This window comes from Protopterus annectens, chromosome 4.part1 (assembly GCF_019279795.1).
Source record: "Protopterus annectens isolate FY-2018-M chromosome 4.part1, PAN1.0, whole genome shotgun sequence".
Lineage (NCBI taxonomy): Eukaryota > Metazoa > Chordata > Ceratodontiformes > Protopteridae > Protopterus > Protopterus annectens.
This window is the reverse complement of record NC_056734.1, coordinates 721,678,510-721,693,962: the sequence shown is the minus strand read 5'-3', so window position 1 is coordinate 721,693,962 and position 15,453 is coordinate 721,678,510. Positions and strand designations below refer to the sequence as shown.

The 15,453-nt window shown below is 42.0% G+C and overlaps 1 protein-coding gene across 1 annotated transcript in view; it reads right to left on the bottom strand.

Moving 5' to 3' along the window:
* Window positions 1-364: 364 nt before the first annotated feature.
* KCNAB1 (potassium voltage-gated channel subfamily A regulatory beta subunit 1) overlaps window positions 365-15,453 on the bottom strand; it is a 1,829,051-nt gene continuing 1,813,962 nt past the window's right edge. Inside the window, exon 14 of the mRNA XM_044070489.1 lies at window positions 365-2,319. Within this exon, the coding sequence (XP_043926424.1) occupies window positions 2,230-2,319 (90 nt within the window). The 3' untranslated portion in view covers window positions 365-2,229. The remainder of the gene's footprint in view (window positions 2,320-15,453) is intronic.

Here is a 15,453-nt window from a genome sequence, read left to right as displayed (position 1 = left end):
TGTTAAATAGAAGGGGAATTCCCTGAGGCATATACCTGTCCCTCTAGCATGTTCTACTTATGTCAAAGAGCATTATACCAGCATGTAAAACATTTGGACATTGTTGTATACTTTAGATCTCCAAGAGCCATATGTAGAATTTGGATTATTCAAGGTTAATAATATTTAAGTAACCTTTTAACAAAGTAAGAGTTCTAGGTGTTATTGCAGCACTGTAAACATGTCTCGAACAGCAGAAAGTCACTCTACACTGTGCAAAGCATTTGAATTAGTCTTTTCCATAACAGGTCTGCTGCCTTTTATTTTAATTATTTCTAAAATAAATGGAAGAATGTTAACAAGACTTCAAAATGAAAGCTTTCAGGACATTCATCACTTGTTTATTTAGCAGAATATACATTCTTTATTTAACAGTAGACGCATCCAGAAATGTTGCTTTCATTTCCTACTCAGAAACTCTTTTCATAGCAGAAATTACATGTTCCAAGAGAGGTGTAAAATGCCACATACAAAGAGGAAAAAAAGTAGTACGTCTCTCTTATAATTTAAACATGCAAAGGTTGCTTCATTATTTCATTCTGAAGGTTTCTTAACTATGTATACAAAATTAAAGGGAAATGCAATAATATGCAACAAGGAACATCTGAGCACTTTTTTACGTAGTGTGTGTGTGTCTGTGTGTGTGTGTGTGTGTGCGTGTGTGTGTGTGTGTGTGTGTGTGTGTGTGTGTGTGTGTGTGTGTGTGTGTGTGTGTGTGTGTGTGTGTGTGTGTGTGTATTGTGCTGGAATAGGAGATGATAACTTAAAATTGTCTTTACTCATACTTTCAACGAAACGCAAGCAATTGTAGGGTGATTTGTAAATACAAATGGCTTTAATAATGCCCTACCTTGATAATACTGATTCAAAACACATGGCAATAAAATCATGCATAGAACATATCCTTTGACTAAAAACCTGGTTCCACTGTACGTGTTGCCTAGTATACATTCAGGACACACAAACTTGCATATTGAAATGCTCATCGAGAGAGTACAAAATACTTGAATGAGAAGATAAAAAGCTTCTGAAAAACAAGGAATTAATTAGTATGTTTCAGTGATATGGTGAAGTCAACATTGTGCATTACTTGATTCCTTTAAGAAAATAGTGTGCTAGTTTTTAAAATGTTTATTGCACTATGACTCCTGATTTGGTAGGGTAATAGTATAGCAATATCATGATAATATTTCAAATACCACAAATCTTTAATTAGTCCCTGATTTTAGTGACACTAAAGTTAACCATCCCTGAATCAGAACCTGATGTGTCACATGAAAAGTGTATTCATTGTATGTTTAGAACATTATAAGATTTAATGCATGTTTGACAGTCTCATAGGGGGGATGCAATCTTGTAAAATAATTTCCATGGCTTTTCAAAATACCTGTGCAAACCAGCAGTAAACATTTTTGTCTTAAAGTAACTTTCTGTAAGGGTGCATTCACTGAATTCTTGTATTCCCTGCATGTAACTTTTTATATTGAAAATATAGGGTTTCACTGACTATTCTAATTTTAGTTCACAGTACTTTCAGCATATCCAGTGCATTTATACATACTGCCTTCAAAGCAGAGCACTTGGGTAGAACACCTAAATATATCACGTTCAATCTCTTGCATTTTCAGTCACTAGTGTAGCATTCAGGTTGCAGTGTAAAGCAGTTTTAATGTTATGGTATAGCTAGAACAGGAACTTATATTCCATGGTTCATTGCAGTTTCTGCAGGACTAGTAATATTATCTGCCTTAATTTTAATGTTGTTTTCATATGCAAGCAGAAATTAAAATATACCCTCTCCCGGATTCAACATATGTCAGCAATGCTTATCTGCAAAAGTAACTTGCACATCTGCTTGATTACTTGTATGCATTTTTAGGTATCATTTTAGTTGTAAGCCTTATCTGTACTTTATATCTTCAGAAACATGAAGCAGTTGACTGGAATTACTGACAGTTATTACAGATAAGAAAATACAAGATTCTTTGCAGAAAATAATTTGTTACATGTGCTTTTAAAGGTAGGCACACTGTTACAGCAATGACATGCACCTCTGAAAAAATACAGTGGTCACAGTGGGCAGAGCAGCTCATTTCTGGACATCCCACACTGATCAGAAATGGTCCAGTACTCTATATGGGGCAGCACAGGATTCATGCTATCCCAACCAGTTGTGTAGCCTCCCTCACATTACGATCTGTAGTCCTTTTTGCTATATGGCTTGTTCCCCAAGATGCTGTCCATTTCATTTACAATGTGTGATGTCATCTTTGGAAGAACCTGAAATATAACACAAGACATTAATCAACTAGCACAAATCTGACATATATTCTGTTAAGAAACAGACCTATATTAAGTAGATTAAATGAAAGCTCTAAGTTTGCTTCCTTCAGACTCCAGATGAATAACATGTGACTTTTAACTAAGGTTACATAATCAAGCTTAAGCTTTCTGATTATTGCTGAAAAGAGACTTCTCCCCACTGGATCTGAGCTGGTGAAAAGATAAATGCAGTAGTAAAATAAATCTGCGTTTACTCCATGTTATAGTATGGGAATCTGGAGTGAAGATGTATGCTGTGTCGTCTTACAATCTAAACATAATGAACAATTAATATATTTTGATTGAAATATGACTAATAAAAAAATCATGATAATCTTCATTTTTTTCCTGTTTGATATATATATATATATATATATATATATATATATATATATATATATATATATATATATATATATATTTTTTTTTTTAATGCAAAAAATTCTTACTTATTGAGAGAAATTCTCTGGTCACTTTTACATACTTTTCTTGCTGTAGGTACTTTCCTATTGTCTGTATGTTTGCAAGTTGTATTTACCATCTGAGCTTCAGAATCTTTCTATGTAATATTATGCTTCTATACTTGCTTAATGCGAATCATTGGTTGTGGTGAAATAACCTGGGTTGTAGGGTCTAACAATCTGACTATATATATATATATATATATATATATATATATATATATATATATATATATATATATATATATAGCGTGTGTCTTCTTTAGACTACTTACAGTGGGTATATTATGTTTATTTGATTAAAACATGTCTGTTTATTATTTTAATGAGTCTTTACTGTTTCTTGATATTTAAATATGATCACTGAAGTAGTTAGAGGTGTTTCATCTATCTTAAAATGGGTACTATATGCCTATCTAGTATTTAATGAGGATTTATATGATCTTAGCTGCATTTGTTCAAAAGACTGCTAAATTCTCTTCAATATATTGATAAGCCATGGTGAGAGTGATTTGAATTTCTTATATTGATTAAAAGATTACTTACAACTAAAGACTTGATACTGTAAATCAGCTGCCATAATGGCTGGTATCCACACCTGTGCACTGGCCCAGCAACTAAGGAGCCTCTAATACAGTAGGAAAGTTCTGACATCAATACAGAAAAAAACTAATCTAATCTTCCTAGTCCCTAGCTATATCTAAGAAAAAGCACAGTTCTAAAATAAACTTACATATAGAACACAGTCAGAGTGCTGGTGAGTTGGATTTTTTCAAGATAAATGCTCAAATACCCTCATTCTATCTGTCCTTAAATTTATAACACAGTACCACTGATTCATTGAGAGTAACTTGATTAAAGTGTAGCTATCATTCTAAGTCTTTTGGATTAAGCACTTGGGCTTCAGACCATTTCTTTTACATTAGGAAGGTTTGTGGCCTGCACTGTGGTGGCAGGACAGGTAGCTTATATCCTTATAAGTTGGGAACTGCTGACTGAGGGCTCAGTGTCTGTTATTCTAAAAGTGTATTAGTTCTGGTTTAAGCACTTGGGCTTCAGGCCAGTTATTTTACATTAAGAAGGTTCGTGGTCTGCACTCTTATGGGAGGAGAGGCTGGACTCTTCTGAGCTGGGAATTTCTGGTTAAAGGCTTATAGTGCCTGCAAATTTGAACTGTTTCTTACTGAAATTGGTACACCTTGTTTGCTGTAGCATAGACTAGATCCAGGCCTGCTGAATCTAGCTTTGTTTGTATGCTTGTTGTTTGTTTGCTTGTTATTTCCCTGAAATGCTAATTCCACCTAAAACGTGGATTTTCAGCGCTTCTGTGGATCCCTAGTGATATCTGCATTGCTTACTTACTTATTTCCTTGTTTCACTTGAAAGAAAGTTACTGTTTGTCATTTTTGCATTTAAGTTACCTGTAACACATTGCATTTAAGTTACCTGGCACTTGCTCACTAAAGCAATTATATAAGTCAGCACTAAAAATTAAAAGCACTACACCCTCACAAACTCCCCTTGAGTACCTTGTTCCCCATTGGCCCTTTTTTTCAATTATAAAGGAATTCCCAATACTATTCTAGCATGTCCAAAGGTCAGTTGTCAATCTCCTCTCCAGTCCAGCTGGTGAATCTGAGAATCTTGAGGCAATGTTACAACTGCCTCATGTACACAGACAACCCTCTCCTCCTCCCAACAAATTCCAACACATGTGAGAGATGCAACCATATAGCCAAACTGGAGGCTAAGCTCTCTCAACTCAGTACTGGCATAACCAGTCAGGAGGAGAAAGAAACCACACTCACTACAATTCCAGTCTCACATAGACCTACCACGACAGCAAACCAAACACATAAACGCACAAAAACATATTCGGAGGCTCTAAATAAAAATCTGCCTAAGCAGCAGAGACCTCCAAAGCAGACACCCAAGCAACCACTACCCCAAAACAAAACACGTGCAACACATAGCTTACAAAGCCAGTGTGCCGAACAGTCACAGCCCTTAAGGCTAAACAACACACCTGATACACTTGTAATAGGTGACTCTATCGTCAGGCACACTGACATCCCGCTCACCAGGCTGAACAAGGAGAAGGTCACGGTGAGCTGCCTCTCAGACGCTAGGATCCGCCACATAACACAAGCACTCAGGTCACTCCAAGGCAAGTACAAATATGACTCGGTCATTGTCCATGCTGGTGTGAATGACCTGAGACGTACCTCCCTGGACTACATGAAAAGAGACATAGAGGAGCTCTCTGAGCATGTAGCCCAGGCCGGTATGACCCTGACCTTGAGTAGCATCTTACCGTCACCAAGAATGATGCCACAATATGAAGACAATATGATCAATTTCAACAATTGGCTTAAGTATTGGTGTCATTCAAAGGGGATGCAATGCCTGTCAGCCTGGGATGACATGCTCGACAAGCCACGATGCTTCGCTAGGGATGGCTTGCACCTGTCACCCCTGGGCTTTGGATATTGGCAAAGGCTCTTGCTTCCCCATAGTGCCTTTTTTAGGCAAGGCTCAAAAGACAAACCCACCTCCATAGGTATCACAAGGGATAAGAAACTAAGAGTAATGCTACTCAGCGCCAGAAGTCTAAACCTCAAGATGCATGCACTCGAAACTCTCCTTAGCATGGAGAACATCGATATCTGTGCAGTAACAGAAACCTGGTTCAAGGCTCGAGAGCACCCCAGCACTACCAGGTTATACCTCATACCATGCTTTTCTGCCCCAAAACTTGGACGAACCACAAAGGAGGGAGTATCAATATTCGTCAAAGATACCCACACCTCCAGGTTGGTGGCACAGCACGAAGCATCAGAGACTATCCATGTGCAACTAGCAGTGGGTAAAACTGCCTTCCAGTTTATAGCCTGCTACAGACCACCCTCCCAAACCCAGGAACCCCACTCGTCCTTCCTGAGAACACTGGAAAATATGAAGGTCTCTCCAAACACCATTATATTGGGCGACTTCAACTACCAAAACATAGACTGGGAGCATTACTCTAGCTCCAACACCCTAGCCCAAAGGTTCCTAGAATTTATAAACTCAAATGCTATGGAACAACCTGTTACCACTCCCACAAGAGGGGAAAACATACTGGACCTGATCATCACCAACATGGAGACTCTATGCTCCAGACCAGAAGTGTATCCCTCACTGGTAAGATCAGACCATAAACTAATCTCACTGGATATTCACATCCCTTCCCCACCCCCTGCCCAGAAAACCACAGTGAAAAACTTCTCTAAAGCAAATTTCACACTCCTCAAAGCCGAGGTGGAATCCTTCAAAGCCCTCGAGCCTGTGGAAAATACAGCCCAGACTGCAGAATCCTTTATAAACACATTCTATGAACACCTTCAGGAATGCATGGATCATGCAATCCCAAATAAAACCAAGACCCAATCCTCCAAAGGCAGACATCCTGTTTGGTGGACCCCAGCCATAAACAAACTATAGAATAGAAGGAGGAAGCTACTACATGATAGAGCAAAATCCCAAAAAGGGAAGGCATCTCTGATCAGTATTAGCAAAAAACTACGGGCACTCATAAAATCGTCTAAGGCCAGCTTCGAGAGAAAAGTTGCACAGGACACTAAGGATAATCACAAGGCTTTCTTTAGTTATGTTAGGAACCCGGGTGGGAATTCCCAGATATGCTCAGAATTAGTCCAAAATGACAAAAAATACATCGAACCCACAGACATTGCCAACATCCTAGCTGACAGGTTCAGCGCAAACTTCTCCCCCACCCCCACACCAAAAGGGCAAATATCTATCCCAGCAGAGTGCTACCCCCTGACATCTCAGATGCTCAGGTAAGAGCCGCCCTCTCCAAAGCAAAAAACACAGCATCAATGGGACCAGATGGTGTCCCAGGCTGCGCCCTACATGAACTCCAAGAAGAGCTAAACCCAAACATAAAACTACTGTTCAATCTCAGCCTTACTACAGGATATGTACCCAAAGAGTGGCGTACAGCAACATTGGTCCCTCTCCACAAAGGTGGTGCCACAATGGATCCTGGAAACTATCGCCACATAAGCCTGACTAGCTTGGTCTGCAAAGCTATGGAAAGGATCATCATGGACCTCATAAATAAAGATATTGGGGACCTACAGACACTGGATCTTACCCTGTTCGGCTTTGTTAAGGGCAGATCCTGCCTCTTAAACCTGGTCGATTTCTTTGAAACAGTCACCAAGGCCATTGACGAGGGGAAGGTGGTCCACACAGCCTACCTGGACCTCGCAAAAGCCTTTGATGCAATACCCCACTCGGGCATTATAGATAAGCTCACCAGCTTAAATATAAACCCCTATGTCACTAGATGGGTTGCAAACTGGCTCAAGGACAGAACCCACATGGTTAGAATTGCTGGAGCCATGTCAGACTCCAAACCAGTTACAAGTGGCATCCCACAAGGCTCAGTCCTGGGACCTCTCTTGTTCGGTATATATTTCTCGGAGGTACAGGCCAACATGGAAGGACTGTGGCTGACCAAGTTCGCAGATGACTGCAAACTGGGCGCCATAATCGACTCTCCAGCTGACACAAGCATCCTCCAAAAGGGCCTCATAGAAACAGACAACTGGTGCCAGAGCCATGGCCTCAAGCTAAACGCCAAAAGTGTATAGTCATCCCTTTTGGCAAAAACAAAGTGCCCACAAATTACCACATAGGTGGTAATCCATTAAGTACAGAAGAAGTAATTAGGGACCTGGGGACCCAATTTGATAGCAATCTCTCATTTGACAACCACGTGGCCAAAGTGGTTAGAAAAACATTTTATATAGCCCACCTAATCATGAAGGGATTCACATCTAGATCAGGGGAGGTCATCGTGCCTCTTTACTCATCCCTCATAAGGCCCATAATTGAGTACAATGCCCCTTTTGGGATGTACCTTACCAGACACCTGCAGCAACTGGAAAGACCCCAAAAGTACCTCACCAAGAGGATCAAAGGGCTCAAACAGATGCCATATGCTGCCCGGTTAAAGAAACTCCAGCTCTACTCAGTGGCATACCGCCTGCTCAGAGGTGATCTGTGCCTGACGTATAAAACCATGTCCAACCCAGAATTAATGGACATGCTGCACCTCAGAAAATCCAAATCCCATCGAGCTATGCGCTCGAGACTTGAACCTCAGCACTGAAATAAATAGGACATGCTGGAGGGACAGATTCATAACCCAGAGGCTCCCTTCACTCTGGAATAAAATCCCAGTCCAGGTTAGGCAGAGTCCCTCATTGACTCTCTTCAAGAGGAATCTTGATGAGTGGATGGGAGATCGTAGGTTTTCCCCGGGTATCACTTCTGTGTCACTGTTAGGCAGAGGCACAGTATACTAACCTCGAAAAAGGGCATAGCAAAATTAATTTAAAATGGGTGGCAAAAGCCAAACACACTCTGGCTAGGTTATAAATGCCATAGGGCAGATAGCCTAGTATGAACCTATGAACCTATGAACCTAATAAATCATTTCTTTCTGGTTCCCAGGCTAACAAAAACTCAGAGGTTAACAGCCATTTTGATCTTGCAGCTGGTCAGGAAGCCAGAGCAATAAAATAAATTATACATGCAAATTCTAGAAATTAACTCTGGCCTCAAAACAATAGGCAGAATGTTTCCCTATAGACATCTCAGCTCCGAGTTTTAGATCAAAAAAATTCACAATGCTTGACTTATCAGCTTTCGTACAGCAGAGTGCACTGTTACATTTTTTCAGTTCAACATCCAATACAGTCTTTTCACATTTAAGAGAACAAGGCTGTGGCTTACATTAATATTTACAAATGACAGAATTATCTACAGAATTCTATCTAGCTAGGCTGGCAGCCTTCACCTATCTTCACCCCCCGGAGAACTCAAGCTAGTTTTTCAAATGACCCTTGAGAAACGTTCCTTGAGAGGGTTAGGTCTGAGTATACCTTACCCCATCCCATCTTGAGAGCTCATATGCATTGGCGTTGCTAATCCCACTGCGGTGCTGCACTGACATATCATATGCTTCCAGCTCTAGGCTCCATCTTAACAACTTGGTATTTTGCTGGCTGGCTCTGTTTAACCATGTTAGGGGATTGTGATCTGTCACTACAGTGAATTTTTCTTCCATACTGATAAGGCTGAAGTTTCTGCAATTCCCACACTATGGCTAGACATTTCTTTTCTACAGCTGCATAACTTTCCTCCCTGGGCTGGACCCTACAACTGAGATAAATGACTGGGTGCTCTTCTCCCTCTGAAGAAATCTGGCTAAGTACAGCCCCCACCCCATGGTTTGAAGCATCCACCTGCACAACAAATTCTTTGCTGTAATCTGGACTGGCTAACACAGGGGGTCCTCCCAAAGCTTCCTTAAGCTCCTGGAATGCCTGCTCACATGCTAGGGTCCACACTACTTTATCTGGCCTGTTCTTCCTTGTCAGGTCTGTGAGGGGAGCAGCTATGGTACTATAATTGGGGACTAACTTTCTGTAGTACCCTGCTGTCTCTAAGAATGCCCTCACCTGCTTTTTGGTAACAGGTGCAGGCCATGTCTGAATGGCTTCTACTTTGACAGGTTCTGTCTTGATCTTACCACACCCCGCTCTATGTCCCAGGTAGGAGACCTCTACCATACCCATCTGACATTTGCTGGGCTTAATGGTCAACCCTGCTCTCAGTAGTCTGCCCAGCAACTCCCTGACATGTTGAAAGTGCTCTTGCCTGGAATGGCTGTAGACAGCAATATCATCTAGGTAAGCAAGGGCAAACCATCCTGCTCCTGCTACAATATGATCTATCAGCCTCTGGCAAGTTGCTGGGGCATTTTTCATCCCAAAGGGTATGTTTGTGAACTCATACAAGCCAAAAGGAGTCACAATAGCTGACTTCTCTTTAGCACTGGGTGTCAAAGGCACCTGCCAGTAACACTTGTAAAGATCAATGGTTGTAAGATACTTAGCCCCACCCAGCTGCTCTAGGGCCTCATCTGTCCTAAGCATGGGGTAAGCATCTGACTCTGTGTGACTATTTAATTTCCTATAGTCCACATAGAACCTGGTGCTGGCATCCTTCTTTGGCACCAGCCCTACTTTGGAGGCCCAGGGACTGTTGGACTCTTGAATTACCCCTAGTTCCAACATCTCTTGTATCTCCTCCCTCAGCGTTTGTTTGACTCTCTCAGGCATCCTATAAGGGGCCTGCCTAATATTCCTTTGGAGTCCTGTATCCACCTGGTACTGCACCAGGTGGGTGTACATTGGTTTCCCAGTGAACATGTCCCCAGACTCCTGTAACACTGCTTGGATTTCTCAAACTGGGTAGGAGATAGCTGCTGGGACATTGCTACCTCTTCCACTGAGGTGTCAGTCCAAGCCTCACTGAGAAGATCAATCACCAGATATTCCTCAGACTCCTCCTGCAATCCACTGCAAATACTCAGCACAAGGGCCTCCCTATCATGGTAAGCTTTCATCATGTTAACATGGTACAACTTGTGCCCCTGCCTCCTGCCTAGCAATTCCACCATGTAGTTAACATCACTTACCTTTCTTACCACCTTGTAGGTTCCCCTCCCAAGATGCTTGCAGCTTGTGTCTGACAGGAATGAGAAGCATTACCTGCTGCCCTACAGCATACTCTCTACCTCGAGCATTCCTGTCATACCATACTTTTTCTGTTGTTGGGCTTCTGCCAGGGTCTCCTGGGGCAAGCCCATGAGTTCCCTCAGCCTTGTCCTGTGGTTTAAAACATATGTCCCAACAGACTCCTTGTGAGGTTTACACTCACCTTCCCACTCATCTTGAATTAAATCTAGAGGTCCCCTCACCATATGCCCATACAGCAACGCAAAGGGTGAAAAACATGTGGATTCCTAGGGAACCTCTCTGTAAGCAAACAACAGATGGGGCAAATATTTGTCCTACTCCCTCTTAAAATGGTCTGCAAATGCCCGTAGCATGGACTTAATTGTAGAGTTTAACCTCTCAACAAGACCATAATCTGGGAATGGTAGGGGGTGGTCCTCAGGTGCTTCACCCCACAGTACTTCCACAGACAAGCCAGCAGGTCTGACATGAAATTGGCACCTTTGTCAGTCAGTATTTTTTTGGGAAACCTACCCTGCTGAAAATCTCTAACAAAGCATTTGCCACCTTTTCTGCCTCAATGGAGGACAAAGCCACTGCCTCAAGGTATCTTGTAGCATAATCTACTACCACTAGGATATACTTTTTCCCTGTGGAACTTCGGGTACTCAGAGGCCCCACAATATCCATAGCTACCCTCTGAAATGGCTCCTCAATCACAGGCAAAAGCAACAAAGGAGCTCTCATCTTGTCTCTTGCCTTGCCTACCTTTTGGCACTGCTCACAGGTCTTGCAATACCCTGTTACATCTCTGGAAATTCCAGGCCAATAAATGTTCTGCATAATAAATCACTTTGTACATTTTATACCCATATGACCTGCAAAGAGAATATCATGGGCTATGGCTAGAAGTGCCAGATGGTAGGCTCTAGGCACTACCAACTGCTGTACCCACTCACCTTCTAGCCCTCCCTCAGGGGTCCACTCTCTATACAGTAACCCTTTGTCCCAGTATACAGAATCTCCCTTCCCTTGAGATTCAGGTGCTTCACTAGCTACCTGCCTCAGGCCTTGCAGTGCAGGGTCTGAGAGCTGAGCCTGTCTCAACTCTCTCTTTGTAACCCTTCCCAGCTCCCCTTCCACAGGAAGTCTGGCATCCTCTGACAGTGGTGCCTCACTGTCAGCCTGGGTACTACTACTCACCTCTACCTTTGCAGTCACTCTGTCCAACAGAACATCAGTATCCACAAGCAGCTATGGCTCACACTGAGTCTCACTGCTACAGAGTAGCTCCCTCCTTGAAGTAGCCACCTCACCAGTCCTGGCTGCAAGTGTACAGTCTGTCTGGGTCTCCCCCAGGCTACTAGACCCACATGCTTGTCTCCAAGTCTGACTGCATGTAACTGCATAAGCAAATTGTACTGCCTCATCCAAATCCTTCCCTATCAGGACATCTGCAGGATGGTAGTTCGGTACCCTTGTTGTCTCAAGACAACCTACTGTTGGCATTTTGTCTTTCCTGCCTACTGGCTCCTTCACCTTTTATTATCCACCTTGCCTCCGTGGACATCTGTATGCCATATGGCCCCACTGGTTGCATTCAAAACATTTAACCCTAGGTCCTGGACCTATGCCTGGACTAGTTGCTTCCCCTGCTACTGGCAGATTCTGTTGGGGTGGTCTGTGCTGCCCACCATGGTTCCTTTAGACCCATGAGCAGTACTAAGGGTTTCTTTCCTGTGCAGGGATGCCCTGTTTGCTAGGTATAGGTCTCCCTTCTTCCCCTTCTCACCTGAAGTAGCACATTGTCTATCAGCTAACAAGATCCTCATGTCCTCAGGCAATGTGCTAAGGACTTGTTCCCTCACCAAAGGTCTGCAGCCCTTCAAAAGTGGTGACCTGACATCCATTCACCCACCTATGAAAATACGTGCTCAGTTCAGCAACATATTCACACACACTTTCATCTGGCTTGCGTCTATGCTCATGAAACTTTTTCCTATATGTTTTAGGGGTTAGCTTAAAAAATCTAACAAACAGTTCTTAACAGTAGTATAATTAAAACATTCCTGATCAGAAATTTTAGACAACACAGTTACAGCTTTACCATGGAGTAAGGGGGTCAGGAACTGTAACCAGAGCCTTTGGTCAAAATCATACTGCTTACATACTCACTCAAACATATGAATGAAACTATCAAAATTATCCCCCTCTTTAAACTGCGGAAGAAAGTTACTGACCTTTTTTGCTTCTGGTGTCCAGTTACTCCCTTCCCCATTACCTCCATGACTCTGGCGAAGAGTCAGCATCTCCTTTTCATGCTTCCTCTGCCTTTCCTTTTCCTCAGCTTCCAGGATTAGCAGTTTCTCATTCTCCTCAGCCTGCAAACATCACAGTTTCTCATTCTCCTCAGCCTGCAAACATCACAGTTTCTCATTCTCCTCACTCTTTAGAAGCCTCAGTCTCTAAGCTGCCTCTATTTCCACACGCTTGGCCTCCAACTTGTTTCTTTAGCTCCATGTGGATTTTTAAGTCCTCTGTAGAAAGGTTTAGCTGTCCATTCTCTGAGTGTGGTATATCTCCACTGTCAGTCTGTTCACCCTCCTGACTGCTATTTTAATATGCGGCTGTGACCAAAGCTGCAGTCATGTCTGCCTTAGTCAGATTTCCATGCACCAGTCCCCTAGCCTGGCACATCTCAGCCAGCTGGCTCCTTGTCAGCTTTCCATACTCCTCTGCTGACATGCTAGCCTGCTCTCCCTGACTAACTAAGCTAACAAAAGAAATAAAACAATTGTGATCTGAACTCTGAGTATTCACTATGTGGCTGATTTAGAGTACAAAAACACCTTCAGTGATCACTGTATACAAGCTATAGGAATTCACACTACCCACACCACTACAAGCCAATTAGTATTTGCCATCCAATTAGTATGTGGTGTGGATATCCCACTACTGCCAAACAATTAATATGTAATGCCTGTGCACTGCCCCAGCAATCAAGGAGCCTCAATCCTCACCACTAACACCAGTGAGGGGCATCCAAATAGGGAAATGATAATAAATACACACACAGTAAAGTACAATTTCCCTTAAGAGCACACAGAGATCTCAGTAAGTCTGGGGCTGGTTTCTCTTTTTCTCTCCAGGTCCCCAATAATACTCCCCACTGGCACAGCTATAGGGTCCAGATTTCAGCCTAAACCTCCAGCACCCTCTTTGTCTAACCAGTGCTTCATGTACCTGCCCAAGTAGCTGACACACACACGTGTTGAGGTAAGATTTATATACAACCACACAGACACTCCTGGGGAAGGCTGGCACAGGTACTCCAGCTGTGCCCCTTTTACCCAGACTATACGGTAGTACCACTTGCCACCACCCACTAATATGTATCAGCTACCAAAAGGCCCTTATGAAAGGGTGTTCAATTATACCGTGCAATATTATTTTCCAAATGGTAAGTGTAACTGAACAGTCAAGGCTTATTGGAGTGGCTTGGCCAGTATCACTAAATACATGCAATGTATTCTTAGAGGTTAAATTGTCTCTACACAAAACAGCCACAGTTGAAAGATTTAAAAATATTTAATAATAAATAATAAAAAACACAAGACAATACTTCTTAATACACAGTGCTAGTCAAGAGTTCAGAGATCACAGAGAAATACTTAAAATAATACAGTAGGAAAGTTCTGATATCAATACAGAAAAAAAATCTCATCTTCCTAGTTCCTAGCTATATCTAAGAGAAAACACAGTTCTAAAATAAACTTACATATAGAGCAAAGCAGTGCTGGTGTTGTTGGATGTTCTCAAGACAAATGTTCAAATGCCCTCATTCTTTCTGTCTTAAGTTGATAACACAGTACCACTGATTCATTTCAGATTGCATCATTTCTTTTTGGTTCCCAGGCTAACAAAAACTCAGAGGTTAATAGTCCTTTTGATCTTGCAGCTGGTCAGGAAGCCGGAGCAATAAAGGAAATTATACATGCAACTTCTAGCAATTAACTCTGGTCTCAAAACAATAGGCAGAATGCCTCCCTCTAGACATCTCAGCTCTGAGTTTTAGATCATAGAATTTCACAATGCTTGACTTATCAGCCTCCTTACAGCAGAGTGCACTGTTGTTACATTTTTTTCAGTTTAACATCCAATACAGTCTTTTCACATTTAAAAGAACAAGCCTGTGGCTTACATTAATATTTACAAACGACAGAATTATCTACAAAATTATATCTAGCTAGGCTGGCATCCTTCACCTATCTTCACAGCTGGGATTCACAAAATGATTGCACAAGATGTAGATCAAAATAGCTTGGTTAGCAACCATGCAGAGGCTGTGAGCAATCCAAGGACACCAGCTGTACAAAAGTACAGTGATTAATCATATAGGCATATGTAAATGAGAAACCTGATACAAATGAGCAACATGGAATATACAAATACAGGAGGTTAAGATGGGGAAGTGAATCAGATATGCATAAATGGTGGTGCTGTGCACCTGTATATGCCTGGTGTGAACACTATGATTTATGAAATATGTGACAGGAGCTTTATTAGGCACAGGAGCAGAGGTAGTTTAGCAACATGTGTTAGTAACCACCATCAGAGCTAATGCTGCTGTGTTGTGCATCACATGTTGCACTTTTCAATGGTGTTCAGGGCTGGCATCATGGTTAAGGGGATTACTTCACAGACACAAGTTACAGGGTTTGATTCCCACCTTTGATAGGGAAATTGTCTAGACTTAAAATGGCCCACAAGGGCAGCTAGCCTAGTACTTACCTATGAACCTATGAAGATGTTGCATGCAGTGACTCTCACATATCAACATCTGATAGATCACACTACAGACCTGTTCAAGCTATGCCATGTGGAAGTGGAATCAAAATATGTGTGTAGTGTTGACCATCCTTGCTACAAGGAACTTCCAATGATCTGTGGGGAACACATTGAGTAAATCATAGGCTTCAGCCTTGAGAATACTGATTCAATTTCTCAGGATCGTGTTACATCATGTACAGGAG